This window comes from Heptranchias perlo, chromosome 31 (assembly GCF_035084215.1).
Source record: "Heptranchias perlo isolate sHepPer1 chromosome 31, sHepPer1.hap1, whole genome shotgun sequence".
Lineage (NCBI taxonomy): Eukaryota > Metazoa > Chordata > Chondrichthyes > Hexanchiformes > Hexanchidae > Heptranchias > Heptranchias perlo.
Genome location: NC_090355.1, coordinates 34,441,319 through 34,458,670, shown reverse-complemented (window position 1 = coordinate 34,458,670; position 17,352 = coordinate 34,441,319). Strand labels below are relative to the sequence as shown.

The window sequence follows — 17,352 nt, the reverse complement described above, 5'->3', positions numbered from 1 at the left end:
TACCGCCCCATCAGTCTATTTTCAATCATCAGCAAAGTGATGGAAGGTGTCGTCGACAGTGCTATCAAGCGGCACTTACTCACCAATAACCTGCTCACCGATGATCAGTTTAGGTTCCGCCAGGACCACTCGGCTCCTGACCTCATTACAGCCTTGGTCCAAACATGGACAAAAGAGCTGAATTCCAGAGGTGAGGTGAGAATGACTGCCCTTGACATCAAGGCAGCATTTGACCGAGTGTGGCAACAAGAAGCCCTAGTAAAATTGAAGTCAATGGGAATCAGGGGGAAAACTCTCCAGTGGCTGGAGTCATACCTAGCACAAAGGAAGATGGTAGTGGTTGTTGAAGGCCAATCATCTCAGCCCCAGGACATTGCTGCAGGAGTTCCTCAGGGCAGTGTCCTAGGCCGAACCATCTTCAGCTGCTTCATCAGTGACCTTCCCTCCATCATAAGGTCAGAAATGGGGATGTTCGCTGATGATTGCACAGTGTTCACTTCCATTCACAACCCCATAGATAATGAAGCAGTCCATGCCCGCATGCAGCCAGACCTGGACAACATCTAGGCTTGGGATGCTAAGTGGCATGTAACATTCACACCAGACAAGTGCCAGGCAATGACCATCTCCAACAGGAGAGACTCTAACCACCTCCCCTTGACATTCAATGGCATTACCATCACCGAATCCCCCACCATCAACATCCTGGGGGTCACCATTGACCAGAAACTTAACTGGACCGGCCACAAAAATACTGTGGCTACAAGAGCATGTCAGAGGCTGGGTGTTCTGCGGCGAATGACTCACCTCCTGACTCCCCAAAGCCTTTCCACCATCTACAACGCACAAGTCAGGAGTGTGATGGAATACTCTCCACTTGCCTGAATGAGTGCAGCTCCAACAAAACTCAAGAAGCTCAACACCATCCAGGACAAAGCAGCCCACTTGATTGGCACCCCATCCACCACCCTAAATATTCACTCCCTCCACCACTGGCGCACTGTGGCTGCAGTGTGTACCATCCACAAGATGCACTGCAGCAATTCGCCAAAGCTTCTTCGACAGCACCTCCCAAACCCATGACCTCTACCACCTAGAAGGACAAGAGCAGCAGGCACGTGGGAACACCACCATCTGCACGTTCCCCTCCAAGTCACACACCATCCCGACTTGGAAATATATCGCCGTTCCTTCATCGTCGCTGGGTCAAAATCCTGGAACTCCCTTCCTAACAGCACTGTGGGAGAACCTTCGCCACATGGACTATAGTGGTTCAAGAAGGCGGCTCACCACCACCTTCTCAAGGGCAATTAGGGATGGGCAATAAATGCCGGCCTCGCCAGCGACGCCCACATCCCATGAACGAATAAAAAAAAAAGCTGTGGTTGGTGCAGTCTATGGGAGCAAATTTGAGTTCCCCCAAACACACTGATTGTCCGAAATCTGCATCCTGTTTTCTTTTTCTGTGCTAGTCATTTCTTCATTCTCCCCTAATCCCAGGAATTCCAAGGAAAGCAAGAATTACACCGGAACATGCTGGGACTGCTGGGGAATGTCGCAGAGGTCAAACAGCTGCGGCCACACCTAATGACCACACAGTTCATCAGTGTCTTCAGGTCAGTGTCTGTCACAAACACCGCAGCATTAACCCCCTAATAACCACGCTGGGAAAACCTCTGGGGAATAGCTGGAACAAATTACCTGACTCAGTGGCATTAAAAGTACACAATTCAAAAAAATACTTTAGTGAGACCCCCCTTCTTTCCCCCCCCACCCCCCCACTCAGTCTGATCACTGTTTATACCTTTAGTCAGATTATCAACAAACTGTTTCCTTTAACGTATTATTTTTCACCCAATTGTGTAAAAACATTTTCTCTTCCTCCTCCTCTGAGATCCCCCTCTGCATATATCACACACCACTACCCAGCTGATCTGCTCCTAGGTAGAATCATAGAATCTTACAGCACAGAAGGAGGCCATTCAGCCCATCGTGCCTCTTTGAAAGAGCTATCCAATTAGTCCCCTTCCCTTGCTCTTTCCCCAGAGCCCTGCAAATTTTTCCTTTCAAGTATTTATTCAATTCCCTTTTGAAAGTTACTATTGAATCTGCTTCCACCACCCTTTCAGGCAGCGCATTCCGGATCATAATAACTCGCTGCGTAAAAAAATTTCTCCTCATCACCTCTCTGGTTCTTTTGCCAATTATCTTAAATCTGTGTCCTCTAGTTATCGACCCTCCTGCCAGTGAAAGCATTTTCTCCAAACTCCTTATAATTTTGAACACCTCTATTAAATCTCCATTTAGCCTTCTCTGCTCAGAGAAAATTAAGAGAAACTATTTCCTCTGGTGGGGGAATCCAGAACAAGGGGACATAATCTTAAAATTAGAGCCAGGCCATTTAGGGGGGAAATCAGGAAGCACTTTTTCACACAAAGGGTAGTAGAAATCTGGAACAATCTCTCTAAAAGTCTGTGGATGCTGGGGGTCAATTGGAGCTTTCAAGACTGAGATCGATAGATTTTTTTTGTTAGGTAAGGGCATCAAAGGGATATGGAGCAAAGGAGGGTAAATGGAGTTAAGGCACATAATCTAATAGAATGGCGGAGCAGGCTCGAGGGGTTGAAAAACCTCTTTCTGTTCCTATGTTCTTTGCCCAGGTTACCCGATTCACACCTCCTATAATTGGAGTGAGCTGCCTTCTAAATATACCTGGGGTGTGGTTATGAGAATACGTTTTGTAAAGCAAAACTCTGTGTAGTTAAATCTAAACTGTCTCTGTGCCTCTTTGGAATTCTCTACCCTAGAGGGCTGTGGATGCCGAGTCGTTGAGTATATTCAAGGCTGAGATCGATAGATTTTTGGCCTCTAGGGAAATCAAGGGATATGGGAATCGGGCAGGAAAGTGGAGTTGAGGTCAAAGATCAGCCGTGATCTTATTGAATGGCGGAGCAGGCTCGAGGGGCCGAATGGCCTACTCCTGCTCCTATTTCTTATGTTCTCCCTCTTTTTCCTTAATCAGAAGAGATGTTAAACAGACTGCTGGTTCGCTATCACACGTTTTACACTACCGCACAAAGTCATAATCACCCCCAATCCTTTTAAAAGAAAAGAACGTCAAATAAATTTCTACTATAAAAGGGGGGAAAACTTTGAACAAAAAGTATCCCCTAGACTTTCCTTTCCCTTTAACTAGTCTCATGGTCCAGGAGCTGCTAACAGTGGCTTTCGGTAAACTGTGACACTATGTATGATGGTGGCTACTTCTGCATCACTATACCCCATTATAAAATGCACTTAAAATGCTGGGCTTTGGCCAGACTCTGCTACATTTGTCCACGGATCTATTTACAAATTGTATCTCCTCGTGACCACATTTTGCTGTAATAAATGTCCACACTTATATAAGTCCACCATATTTCCCCCATGCTGGCATTTTATCAAATGTTTCTCTTGCAGCCGTCTCTTAGAAAGCAACGCAGACGGGATCGAGGTGTCGTACAATGCCTGCGGGGTTCTGTCTCACATCATATTCGATGGGGACGAGGCCTGGGCCATCGCAGAACCTCGACGCGCGGAAGTGATGGACCGAATGTGGCGAGCAATCTCCAGCTGGGATGAAAATTCAAGAAGAAACATTAATTATAGGTGAGGAGTGGAATCGTCCACTGTGGCGGGGTGTGTTTTGGCCGGTGGCGGGGTGTGTTTTGGCCGGTGGCGGGGTGTGTTTTGGCCGGTGGACGGGTGTTTTGAGCACAGAGGACAGTTTGAGCAGTGAATTCCTTCCTCTCTGCAGGTCATTTGAGCCAATCCTGCGCCTTCTCCCTCAGCGAGTGGCTCCGGTCAGTCAGCACTGGGCAACATGGGCCCTGTTTAACCTCACGTCTGTCTATCGTAAGTACTGGATAATGATATCACTATTAGTCTGTAACTTTCAGCACATGGTCTTGGAAACATAGGACAGACTGAGCAAGGAACATATAGGCCAAGCCTGACATTGCTTCAGTGTGCCTGTGATTGACAGGACAGTGCACCAATCTGTTAATCCTGTTCAATAATACTGGTCTTTAGCCTTCAATGTTTTTTCATTTCAATTTCTCTTATCCCTCCCTTCCTGCAGCAGATTCCTGCCCATTCGCCCTCCATGTCACATCATGAATGTCCGGCTGGAGATTAAATCTTTGGAATTCTGTACCCCAGAGGGCTGTGGATGCTCAGTCGTTGAATATATTCAAGGCTGAGATAGATAGGTTTTTGGACACTAGGGGAATCAAGGGATTGGGGATTGGGCAGGAAAGTGGAGTTGAGGTCGATCAACCATGATCTCATTGAATGGCGGAGCAGGCTCGAGGGGCTGTATGGCCTACTCCTGCTCCTATTTCTTATGTTCTTCCCCTGGGGCTTGCTGTGCGGTACTGAGCCTCACGGACCAGGAAGATCCCAGATTCAACCCCCCATCCCCATCTATGCTGATTTGGCTATTTATAGACCGGGTAGTGGTCCCATAATTGACCTCTGCACCTTTAGGCTGGGGAGGGGTGGAAAAAAATCAGCCACGGATCCCACTCCTGACCCTGGTGGAAAAGTGGACAGATCCATGGTCACTTTGACTGATTCCAGCTTTTTATTACTAGATTCAAATTCAAACACTCACTCATGGTGGGATTTGAACTCATGTTTTCTAGATTATTAGGCCAGGCCTTTGGATTACTAGTCCTGTAACATAACCACTCCTGTACTACAGAGGGCATCAATTTTCATCCTTATTTTCAAATCCCTCCATGGCCTCGCCACTCCCTATCTCTGTGACCTCCTCCAGCCCTACAACCCTCCGAGATCTCTGCGCTCCTCCAATTCTGGCCTCTTGCGCATCCCCGATTTTAATCGCTCCACCATTGGCGGCCATGCCTTCAGCTGCCTGGGCCCTAAGCTCTGGAATTCCCTCCCTAAACGTCTCCGCCTCTCTCTCCTCCTTTAAGAGGCTGCTTAAAACCTACCTCTTTGACCGATCTTTTGCTCATCTGCCCTAATATCTCCTTACGTGGCTCGGTGTCAAATTTTATCTGATTTACGCTCCTGTGAACCGCCTTGGGACGTTGTACTACGTTAAAGGCATTGTATAAATGCAAGTTATTGTTGTTTAAGAGTCAGCCACAAGGTGTGGACTGGTGTCACGTAAACCAAACCAGGTGAGGGTGTCAGCAGGTTCCCTGGAAGGTATTTAGTGAACCAGTTGGGTTTTCATGGCAATTTCACAACTTGCTGTGCTGGGATTTGAACTCAACCTCTGGGTCGCCAGCTCACTACCACAGCCACCAACACTATAGTACCCTGTGCTGGGGAAATTCAGCCTGTGCTATTACCAACCCTGATATGCCCCTGTGAGGAAGAGGGAAAAAGATTCCACTGTACACTCACTCTCACCCCGTGGTTGTTGAATTTCAAGCGCTGGGTTTGCGGGAGCTGTAGAAATTATTTTTTTTAAATTGCGGTTAGAAGTAAGACGTTGCATTTTAAAGATAAATGCTGTTTCGAGCATTGCATCTGAGCTGACGCAGTTTGTGAACCTGCTGTTAATGGTTTAAATCCTTAGCTGAGAAGTACTGTCCATTGCTGATAAAAGAGAACGGAATTGAACTGCTGAAAGGAGTGATTGAGAGTGATGCAGCTAGGCCGGAGACCAAATTGATGGCAAGGTATGTGAAATACTCAAACTTCTCAAACTCACGACTGTGTGTAAGTGTCCCATTCAGAGAGCGTTAGACTAATGGTTATATAGGGAGGCTGGCACAGACAGGGTTTCAGTCCGATCCTTTTACCTCCGGCACCTGGGTTTGAATCCAGCCCAAATTCATGGGACAACCCTCTCCCTAGTTGCTGTACGGATCCAAACTCGAATGAGTTTTGAATCTCAACCTAGTGGGACCAAGTTTGCAGCAAACAAAACCGCCCAAAAATTGGCAGTCTCGTTCAGGCTATAATCTAGTGGAAGCTGCAGCTCCAGGGCGACATACAGCCTCTCAGTCCCTACCAATCCAGTCCTACGAACCACAGGTAACTTGGGCCTGGTTGTGTTTAATATTTCTTACTCACTGGCTTAAACTGTTTGAATTTCCTGGACCTGCGGGTTTGGAAAGGAGCTGTTCTTGTCACAGTTGTCTCATTTGGTGGATGAATCTTAAATCAGAACACCAAGACCAGTTAATATCAGCAACTTGCGATCTCTGCAGATTAATGGGGACAAGGATTTAAACTTAAAGTGTGCCCCCCCCCCCCCCCACTTCCCGCCGAAAGCTCGATGATATGTATCTTTTCAGCCCTGAAGATAAAAGCTGGGATATCCCTGGACTAGATAACTGGTGAGAGAAATGGAAATGTCACTTAATGCAGCAGAGGGAGCTCTTCTGAGGTTGGGACAGAGCGATGTGTGTCCCCTCTGTGTTGTACTGACCTGGGAGTGTTTAATGCTGACTCTGCTTACAATAAGTGGGGGGGGAAATCTGTTTGATGAACAGAAACATTCCAAATCACTCCCCAAATATTATTCAGCCTTTTATAAAACAAAAGTCGGGAGTGTGATGGAATACTGTCCACTTGCTTGGATGAGTGCAGCTCCAACAACTCTCAAGAAGCTCGACACCATCCAAGATAAAGCAGCCCGCTTGATTGGCACCCCATCCACCACCCTAAACATTCACTCCCTTCACCACTGGCACACTGTTGCTGCAGTGTGTACCATCCGCAGGATGCACTGCAGCAACTCGCCAAGGCTTCTTCGACAGCACCTCCCAAACCCGTGACCTCTACCACCTAGAAGGACAAGAGCAGCAGGCACATGGGAACAACACCACCTGCACGTTCCCCTCCAAGTCACACACCATCCCCACTTGGAAATATATCGCCGTTCCTTCATCGTCGCTGGGTCAAAATCCTGGAACTCCCTTTCTAACAGCACTGTGGGAGAACCGTCACCACACGGACTGCAGCGGTTCAAGAAGGCGGCTCACCACCACCTTCTCAAGGGCAATTAGGGATGGGCAATAAATGCCGGCCTCGCCAGCGACGCCCACATCCCATGAACGAATAAAAAAAAACCGTGGCAGATGAATTTCAACGCAAGTAAGTGTGAGGTCATCCATTTTGGATCAATCCGAGTATTTTGTAAATGGTGAAAAGCTCCTTGGAAAGAGTTCATTGCAGATTCACCAGAATGTTACCAGGGCTCCAAGGGTTAGATTATGAGGAGAAATTACATAAACTAGGCTTGTATTCCCTGGAATATGGAAGGTTAACGGGTGATTCGATTGAAGTTTTTAGGATTTTGAAAGGAATTGATTGGGTAGATAGAGAGAAACTTTTTCCGCTGGTGGGAGAGTCTAAGACTAGGGGACATAACCTTAAAATCAGAGCCAGGTCATTCAGGAGAGAAGTTAGGAAACATTTCTTCACGCAAAGGGTGGTAGAAGTGTGGAACTCTCGCACAAACTCAATTAATAATTTTAAATCTGAGATCTATGAATTTTTGCTAGCCAGGGGTATTAAGGGATATGGAGCCAAGGCGGGTGGATGGAGTTAGGATACAGATCAGCCATGATCTCATTGAATGGTGGGTCAGGCTTGAGGGGCTGAATGGCCTCCTCCTGTTCCTATGTTCCTAATGTACATTTGAGGCTGTTTACTAATCCATTTTAAGCTGCTTCTCACTCTTTTATTTCTTCACCCAACAGCCAGGTTATCAGTTTCTGCGAGAACTTTAAAGAGGAGCGGATGGACACCTCCAGATAAAGGCTGAGAACAAGCAGTCACCAACCCTCACTACTTCCTGTCGTGTGTGGCATCTGTGTAAATACTGAGGAACCTTCTGTCCTGCTACACAACAATGCATCAGATGCATCATAGGGAGGAACCTCTGTGCGTGACACACTGTGTGAGATGACACGCAGGGGAAACATTTGGTGTTGCACAAGAAAATGTTAATTCATATCATTTTTATTGAATGAGGAATTAGCATTTTCTCTCTCTCTCTCTCTCTCCTGCTTTTTTTCCCTCTATCCCTCTTTTTACTTTCTTTAACCTCTGTCTTACTTTCACTCTCCTTGCTTTCTCATTCTCATTTTCTTTTTCTCTCCCTCTCCTGCTTTCTATGGCATTCTCACCGTCTTTCTCGTTCTGTTATTCCGTCTCTCTCTATCTCTATATATCCTTTCTTTCTTTCTGTCTCTCTGTAAATTGTGCTTCCATGATTTGTCTTGAAACATTTTGATTGTGAAACCTCTCGGGCTGCGCCAGTTAGTCAAATGTCAACGGTTATAAACTTTTAAGAGAAAAACAAATGGAATAATTAATAAATGATTTATTGTTGAGGCACCCGTTACTGTACATGCGCTGGGGGTTGGTTGTTCAGTTCTCAATCTGCTGCTGGTGATGCAATAATAAGCCCAGCATGTTGGGCTAGGTCTGTAGGGCAGCTCGATGTACAGTATGTGTCTGATTCCTTGAATAGGATTGGTGATGTTCTGCGTTGATTATAGACTGACATCGTGCTGAATGCACACCAGCTCTAAATTGATCTGCAATATTAATTCAATATATTTGATTGCGAAAATAATACATTGGCACACCCTCAAAAGAGCTGAGTAATTCAACTGAAGTGCTGCCCAGGCAGATAGTTAAACTGACTCCTATGGGTGCGCGATCAGTATGCTGGCTGTTGCACTGGTGTGTAAGTAATCATCAATGAGTTGGTTTAGACATGTGCGTTACTGAAGAATGCTACATTCTCTGGATACTTAGCTGATTGATCTATTGTCAGGAGATGTTTGTTTTTAACTCTTTGTGCTTTTTGTTCGTCACCTGCTCTCCCCGACCTCCCCCCACCACCTCAGTTTCCCTCCCCCCACAGTCTTTTCACTATCTTCTTGATCCAATTTGCTCAGTCAGTGATATATTGAAAGCCTGTTCTCAAATTCTAGAACACGCAGGTAGGTCCAATCTCAGTACCACTTGTGTTTGTTTCACTTGCCGGCACAGGTCCCACTGCTGTGTTACTGTTGCTCTCCAACTCACACCGTGGAGCCGTTGCAATTGCACTTTACACATTCCATGGAGCCACAGCTTCCGGGTTTTACACACTTCCGGACTAGCAGAGGTGCAATTGACCAGTAGAGGTGTGGAGCCAGTGCTCCCCCTACTGGTACATGTCCTTATCAGTCAGATATCAGCATCACAGCAGGTTCAGTATTTGTTCTGCTCTATCAATATTCACCACCTATTCACTGGACTGACTCTTCTTTGTTTAACTGAGTGACCTGGTAGTTTCTTTTCTAAGGCTTGCTCTGTTTCTGTGCAGTGTATCTCGAGATTACCTGTTGCAAACACACTGCAACATGGAACAGCTAGACTGCTGTTGTGCTGCAGTCTGAATGTTGTTTTGTTACTAGGCTAGTAATGGCAGGAAGCTCCTGGTTACAGCCGTTAGAATAAGGGGAAACCGATGTCCCAGTGGTGGAGTCTGCTGTAGGTTGGAATTCATCAGCCGCACCTCACGTTAATGGAGAATCCCCTAACAGCCCATTAATGACAGGAGTGACATTGGCCTGGGGGCAGTGGGGGGTGAATCCTATTCAACTTTCGTTTGCCACAATAAATAATCCATTGGGCCATTTCCAGACCGGCCTTCGTGCCAACAGGATACATCCCTGATAATGTGGTGCCGGCCCTAGGCCGAGTCGGAGGCCTGGGGGTAGGGTGAATTGGGGAGGGAGTCCAACCAGGGCAAACCCTATCAAACCCCTGTTGCACTAGAAAAGCTGCCCACTGCTCCCACCCTCGGGACTTCCCCTGGGGTTCTGCTTCTACTCCCAGCAAACAACATTTTCTACTTTATTGGCTGTGAAGTGCTTTGGGATATCCTGAGGTCGTGAAAGGCACTATATAAATGCAAGTTCTTTCTTAACAGCGAAAGACGTGACATGAAAATAAAATGGATCAGAGTGCACACGGTCAGGGTATTCCTTTGCCTCTGCACTTCAGTCAGTGGGAATGGGGGCTGTACAGCAGGCAGTAGGAACACAAGGCTGGTGGGAGGCAGAGGGGCTGAATTCCATAGTTTGGAAATGCTGCGTCTCCTTCTCCTCTCCTCAAGGCTTTGACTCTTGCTGGAGGAAAGATACACGGACATCTCAGTCCCATGGTAGCCCATCCCTACCCAGGGGCCAACCTTCATCCTCAAACCTAGATACTTAGTGTCAGCAGGGCCACACAACCAAGTCCAATTGTGTCCTCACCCAGTCTCCCTGCACAAGTTTTTTTTTTAGTGATTATGTGCAGGGACCATGGCTCATCTCCCTCCTTGCTCCCCTCCCCTCCCCTCTCCTCTCTACTCCTCTCCTATCCTCCCCTCTCCTCCACCTCCCCTCCCCAGAGGCACTGAGACCAATTGTAGTACCCTGGCTAAAATCAACTAACTTAGCACAAACCAGGCACTGAACTTGGGACCTCCTGGTCCTCGTAGCTGAACAGTACACTGGTGCCGTAACCCACTGGGTCATCAAGGAGCTACCAGGAAGTGCTCAAACCGAGACATTCCTGAGCTGCTGAAGGGGTGAACTACGAAAGGATAGGTTTCATTCTAAAGCCATCCAGGTGTAAGTACTTTATGGCATGTGTAATGTTTTTATGCATCTAAATTATAGAGGAAAGGATGTCAAGACTACAAATCGTGGGAATCTCCAGTCCTGTGTCTATATGTATTTACATCTCGATTGCATTAAATGGAGATAGAAACGGAAGGACAGTGTCAGCACATGTTTGAGCTGTGGCCCTTTTTACTTTTTTCTTCCCGAGTAAGGTGAGATGTGCGGCTCCACGAATCGCAGGGATGCCTGACGGCGACACAATTTACCACCCCCCACCCCCGGACCCTCGCACTCTCCCTCCTCACCGATTCCATCAAACTGACCCCCTTTAATCTGCATCGGTCCGCTACATCACAAGCCAGTTCCATGGGGAAGAGTAAGCACCGCGAGAGAGTGCGAGCCAGCCGCGGGTTCTGTGACGTTTTGCCAAAGTTTTTGTCAGTTGTTTTCTCTCTCTGTCTCTACTCTCTCGAGTAGTTTTATTTCTGGCTTTCAGACTCGGCAAGAGCTGCAGAGACCCTTCCAACTAAGGTGATGCCCCCCGCCCCCCCCCCTTCCCCCGGAGCAGTTCCCACAGTATTGGGGCCTCCCAAACTAGCTGCAAAAAGGACAATGGCAGGCCAATCCTTCAACGTTAATCGAGCAACAAAAAAAAAATCTGACCCTTAACATCAAAAGAAAGAAGTAGGTCAAAAACAAAAATGGCCCAAACAACTCCCAGGGGAACATTTATCACCACATGGGGGGCAAAACTGAGGCAGGATCCCCGCAGCGGAGCCCAGCATCGGGGTCAGATCCCAGCTCACCCTGAATGCTGGGAAGTGGAGACAGGGCTAACTTACTACAGAATAGAGATTGAACCTGTCGCCTTCCTTTCAGTCTGTACAGCTCATCCAGCGGGGAAATCCTCATCACTTCTCTTCATGCTAGGACAGACTGTCCGGTTAAAAGAACTGAATCTGAGACAGTTAGTGGGGGTGGGGGGGATTGTCTGGGTTCTGGCAGAAATAAAACCACAGGAGGTCCCTCTTGATTATTTTTTTTGTCTGAGGTTGTATAACTCACCCCTGCGACACACGGGATGGAACCCTGTTTCAGAGAGTGACTTCTGTTCACCCTCTTCTCCCCATTTTAGTTTATTTTCTAAGTTAAGCCTCCACTGCACAGGTCACTCTCGGACCCTGTATGTAATCTATTCCCAGGCCTCCCGTCCTCACCCCATCCCACCCCTCCCCTCCCCACCTCACAATCCTCACCCCACCCATTTCCTCCCCTCCCATCCCATCCCCACCTCAACACCCACCCCATCCCGGTTTCTAAACCTGCACCAAAGGAACTATATTGGTTTAAATAAATCGCCCTCGGGTTTGAATGGAAAGCGAAAGGGCAGCTGGGTGAAGGCACAAACTCACTGACCTCGCTTTGAAATGGAGTCTGTTTTTCAGCTTCTGCCCTTCCACTGTCACCTGATGCTGCTGCCCTCAATTTATATAAAAACTGGAGAGGACATTGTCAGGTGTAAATAAAGCTTGGTAGAGACATCGAGTGGTTGTAAAGGAAGGCAGCGCCCACAAGCCTCAGTCTTACAGTCCGGTCTGTCACTTGCCCCTGAACTCAGTGAGTGCCCTGATGAGAGAGAGGGACTTATCACAGGTTATACAATGAGCAGTGAACTGAGACTTGGCATTGGCCAGGCCCAGGAAAGCAAGGCTGCCTCAGCGTGGTACGAATGCTGGAAATCTGAAATCAAAGCAGGAAACCCTTGGACCTGCGTTGGAGATCCTGATAGAGAGGAGGCGGGTTTACAAGAACCCCGATCGGACCAGGAGTGTCCACACCTGGAATTGTTAAAGTCTCTCTTTTCAGATATTGATTCCAGTCTGCTGCATGTTCCCAGTTTTGGGAGAGGGGGTCTCCAGTTTGACCGCCTGCTTGACAAGCGCGCATTGTTGGTGGAATGAGTCCATTGACGTTGGCCGATGCATTGTGTCTAGTTACTGTGAGGAGCATCAATCCACTTTGCAATATACCTTCAGGCTGCCCTCAGTTACCTGGCTGTTGTATCACTTTTACTACATGTCTATTCTTGATTTTTTTTTTTGTTTCAGTTTGATTGTGTTTATTTTTTTTTTCGAAAGTGCACGTGAAACTTGAATGAAGGGGCGGGATGGCTGTTTTTACTGTACAGACACTGAGCTCAATCAAGGCTGAGTTCAAATAGCCCCTCCCGCTCGCCATGTAAAAGTACCCTTGCACGCACATACCAATACAAATGCACGCATGCGTCAGACATACACTAAAAAAAGAGACAAAACAGAATTAGACTTCAGTTTTGAAAGCCATTCAGTGAATTTTTACTTGTTGCTATTTGTTGTATGATCTGAAAAGAAAATCTTTGTAGTTTTACATTGTTAAAGGGATGTTGGAACTTTACCTGTGTCTGTGTGGTGTTTGAGCTGTGTATGGGCATCGAGCCGTGGCTCAGTGGGCAGCACTCTCGCCTCTGTGTCAGAAGGTCGTGGGTTGAAGTCCCACTCCAGAGACTTGAGCACATAATCCAGGCTAACACTCCCAGTGCAGTACTGAGGAAGTGCTGCATTGTCGGAGGTGCCGTCTTCTGAATTAAACATTAACCGAGATCCCATCTGCCTGTTCAGGCGAACATAAAAAGATCCCATGCCCACTATTTGAAGAAGAGCAGGAGAGATCCCCCCCCAGCCGGTGTTCTGGCCAATATTTATCCCTCAGCCAACACCAGCAGAAACAGTTCAGTCATTCATTCATTCAGTTGCTTTTTGTGGGACCTTGCTGTGCGCAAATTGGCTGCTGCGTTTCCTACATTACAACAGTGACTACACTTCAAAAGTACTTCATTGGCTGTAAAGCGCTTTCCTTGAGATAGTGAAAGTTCTTTCTTTCGTTGGTGTAGGCTGGGGGTCTGCCCATTAACTGCCCCCCCCCCCCCAGTGTCCTCAATCAGAGTTTGGTTGTTTAACCAAGAAGGGGGTAAAATAATTAGACAATGAGAATCACCGAGATTGCAGCAAAAGTCGCTTCATAGTCCCGGTGTCCTGCCTCCTTCAACCAACTGCACCAAGAACCGACTGGCCATTCTACAACAACTTGCATTTATATAGCGCCTTTAACGTAGTAAAATGTCCCAAGGTGCTTCACAGGAGCGTTATCAAACAAAATTTGACACCGAGCCAAAGAGGAGATATTAGGACAGGTGACCAAAAGCTCGGTCAAAGCGATAGGTTTTAAGGAGCATCTTTAGGGAGGGAATTCTAGAACTTACGGCCTAGGCAGCTGAAGGCACGGCCGCCAATGGTGGGGCGATTAAAATCGGGGATGTGCAAGAGGGTGCAAGGTGGGAGGCTGGCCAGGAGAGCATTGGAATAGTTGAGTCTGGAGGTAACAAAAGCATGGATGAGGCCTCGGCAGCAAATGGGCTGGGGCAGGAGTGGAGACAGGCAATATTACGGCGGTGGAAGTAGGCAGTCTTCACATAGGACGCCAAGGATGGCAACAGTCTTGTTTTCATCTCATTTGTGGGACCTTGCTGGTACAGAACAGCTGCACATTTGTTTACATTCCAGCCGCCGTATTTGAAGACTGGGAATTTCCTCGGTAAGCGAGGTTTCCAGCAGAGTGGGGAGCAGCTCGCAGGAAATTCCCGGCCAAAGTGATGCATTGCATGTGAAGTTCTTTCATTCATCACATCCCAAAGCATCCACTGTGGAAAACTGGTTAAAAACAAAAGGAGGAAAGTTAAAGTGGCACAATTCTAATAAAATATTTTATTTGTATTTAAATGGCTAGAGGACCCTCTGTTTGGTGAGAAATGTGTCAGGTTTATTTTAAGCCAAGCTATATTTTCATGCAATCAGACCATAGTAAACGGGTAGTAAGAGGAGGGGTGGGGCCGATTAGGGACCAAAATGGAGACCTTATCATGGAAACAGAGGGCATGGCTGAGGTACTAAATGAGTACTTTGCGTCTATCTTTACCAAGAAAGAAGATGCTGCCAAAGTCACAGTAAAAGAGGAGGTAGTTGAGATACTGGATTGGCTAAAAATTGATAAAGAGGTACTAGAATGGCTGGCTGTACTTAAAGTAGATAATTCACCAGGTCTGGATGGGACACATCCTAGGTTGCTGAGGGAAGTAAGGGTGGAAATTGCAGAGGTACTGACCATAATCTTCCAATCATCCTTAGATGCGGGGGGCGGGGGTGCCAGAGGACTGGAGAATTGCAAATGTTACACCCTTGTTCAAAAAAGGGTGTAAGGATAAATCCAGCAACCACAGGTGGTGGGGAAGCTTTTAGAAACAATAATCTGGGACAAGATTAACAGTCATTTGGACAAGTGTGGATTAATTAAGGAAAGCCAGCACGAATTTGTTAAAGCCAAATCGTGTTTAACTAACCTGATTATTTTTTTGAGGAGGTAACAGAGAGGGTTGATGAGGGCAATACGGTTGATGTGGTGTATATGGACTTCAAAAGGCATTTGATAAAGTGCCACATAATAGGTTTGTCATCAAAGTTGAAGCCCATGGAATAAAAGGGGTGGTGGCAGCATGGATATGAAATTGGCTAAGTAACAGGAAACAGACAGTAATGGTGAACGGTTGTTTTTCGGACTGGAGGAAGGTATACAATTGTGTTCTCCAGGGGTCAGTACTCGGACCACTGCTTTTCTTGATATATATATTAATGACTTGGACTTTGGTGTACAGGGCACAATGTCAAAATTTGAAGATGACACAAAACTTGGAAGTGTAGTAAACAGTGAGGAGGATAGTGATAGACTTCAAGAGGACATAGACAGGTTGGTGGAATGGGCAGACACGTGGCAGATGAAATTTAATGCAGAGAAGTGCGAAGTGATACATTTTGGTAGGAAGAACGAGGATGAGGGGAGGCAATATAAACTAAAGGCTACAATTCTAAAGGGGGTGCAGGAACAGAAAGACCTGGGGGTGTATGCGTACAGATCATTGAAGGTGGCAGGGCAGGTTGAGTAAGCAGTTAAAAAAAAATAAGGGATCTTGGGCTTTATAAATAGAGGCATAAGTACAAAAGCAAGGAGGTTATGTTGAACCATTATAAAACACTGGTTCAGCCACATCTGGAGTATTGTGTCCAATTCTGGGCACCGCACTATGGGAAGGATGTGAAGGCCTTAGAGAGGGTCCAGAAAAGATTTACTAGAATGATTTCAGGGATGGGGGACTTCAGTCACATGGATAGACTGGAGAAGCTCAGGTTGTTCTCCTTAGAGCATAGAAGGTTGACAGGAGATTTGATAGAGGTGTTCAAAATCACGAGGGGTCTAGAAGCAGAGAAACTGTTCCCATTGGCGGAAGGGTCGAGAACCAGAGGACACAGATTTAAGATGATTGGCAAAAGAACCAAAGGCGACATGTGGAAAAGCTTTTCTACGCAGCGAGTGGTTATGATCTGGAATGCAGTGCCTGAAAGGGTGGTGGAGGTAGATTCAATCATGGCTTTCAAAAGGGATTTGGATACTTGAAAGAAAAAAATTTGCAGTTCTACGGGTGAAGGGTGGGGGAGTGGGACTAGCTGGATTGCTCTTGCAGTGAGCACAGACTCAACGGGCCAAATGGCCTCCTGTGCTGTAACCATTCTATGATTCTATGAACATTTAAATACATTTAACTACTGCATCAGTTAAGTTGGGACAATCCTCTTCAGCATTTTTAACAAGCTGCTGCACCTCAGTATCACAATCAGTGTCCACACGCTGTTTAGTTCATTCTACTGACACTCTCAGTGCAGTACTAAGGGAATGCTGCACTGTCGGAGGTGCTGTCTTAAACCAGGTGGACATAAAAGATCCCATGGCACTATTCGGAGAAGAGCAACAACAGCTTGCATTTATATAGCGCCTTTAATATAGTAAAACGTCCGAAGGCGCTTCACAGGAGCGTTATCAAACAAAATTTCACACCGAGCCATATAAGGAGATATTAGGACAGTTGACAAAAAGCTTGGTCAAAGAGGTAGGTTTTGAGGAGCGTCTTGAAGGAGGAGAGAGAGGTAGAGAGGTTTAGGGAAGGAATTCCAGAGCTTAGGGCCTAGGCAGCTGAAGGCACGGCCGTCAATGATTAAAATCAGGGATGCGCAAGAGGCAAGAATTGGAGGAGCGCAGAGATCTCGGAAGGTTGTACGGCTGGAGGAAGTTACAGAGATGGGAGGGGCGAGGCCATGGAGGGATTTGAAAACAAGGATGAGAATTTTAAGATCAAGTGGGAGCCAATGTAGGTCAGCGAGCACAGGGGTGATGGGAGAATGGGACTTGGTGCGAGTTAGGATACAGGCAGCAGAATTTTGGATGAGATCAAGTTTATGGAGGGTGGAAGATGGGAGGCCAGCCAGGAGATCATTGGAATAGTTCAGGCTGGAGGTAACAAAGGCCTGGTTGAGGGTTTCAGTAGCAGATGAGCTGAGGCAGGGGCAGAGATGGGCAATGTTACGGAGGTGGAAGTAGGCGGTCTTGGTAATGGAGAGGATGTGTGGTCGGAAGCTCATCTCAGGGTCAGGGTCAGAGCAGGGGAGTTCTCCCCGGTGTCCTGGCTAATATTTATCCCTCAAGCAACATCACTAAAACAGACTATCTGGACATTAACACATTGCTGTTTGTGGGACCTTGCTGTCCACAAATCGGCTGCTCTGTTTCCTACATT

At 46.9% G+C, this 17,352-nt stretch overlaps 1 protein-coding gene across 2 annotated transcripts in view; it reads left to right on the top strand.

The window, feature by feature from the left end:
• zer1 (zyg-11 related, cell cycle regulator) overlaps nucleotides 1–13,070 on the top strand; it is a 33,330-nt gene extending 20,260 nt beyond the window's left edge. For both annotated transcript variants that reach the window (XM_067969957.1, XM_067969958.1), the window contains exons 12-16: nucleotides 1,501–1,616; nucleotides 3,460–3,648; nucleotides 3,797–3,894; nucleotides 5,594–5,696; nucleotides 7,728–13,070. In XM_067969957.1, the coding sequence (XP_067826058.1) occupies nucleotides 1,501–1,616; nucleotides 3,460–3,648; nucleotides 3,797–3,894; nucleotides 5,594–5,696; nucleotides 7,728–7,785 (564 nt within the window). In that variant the 3' untranslated portion in view covers nucleotides 7,786–13,070. The remainder of the gene's footprint in view (nucleotides 1–1,500; nucleotides 1,617–3,459; nucleotides 3,649–3,796; nucleotides 3,895–5,593; nucleotides 5,697–7,727) is intronic.
• Nucleotides 13,071–17,352: the final 4,282 nt, after the last annotated feature.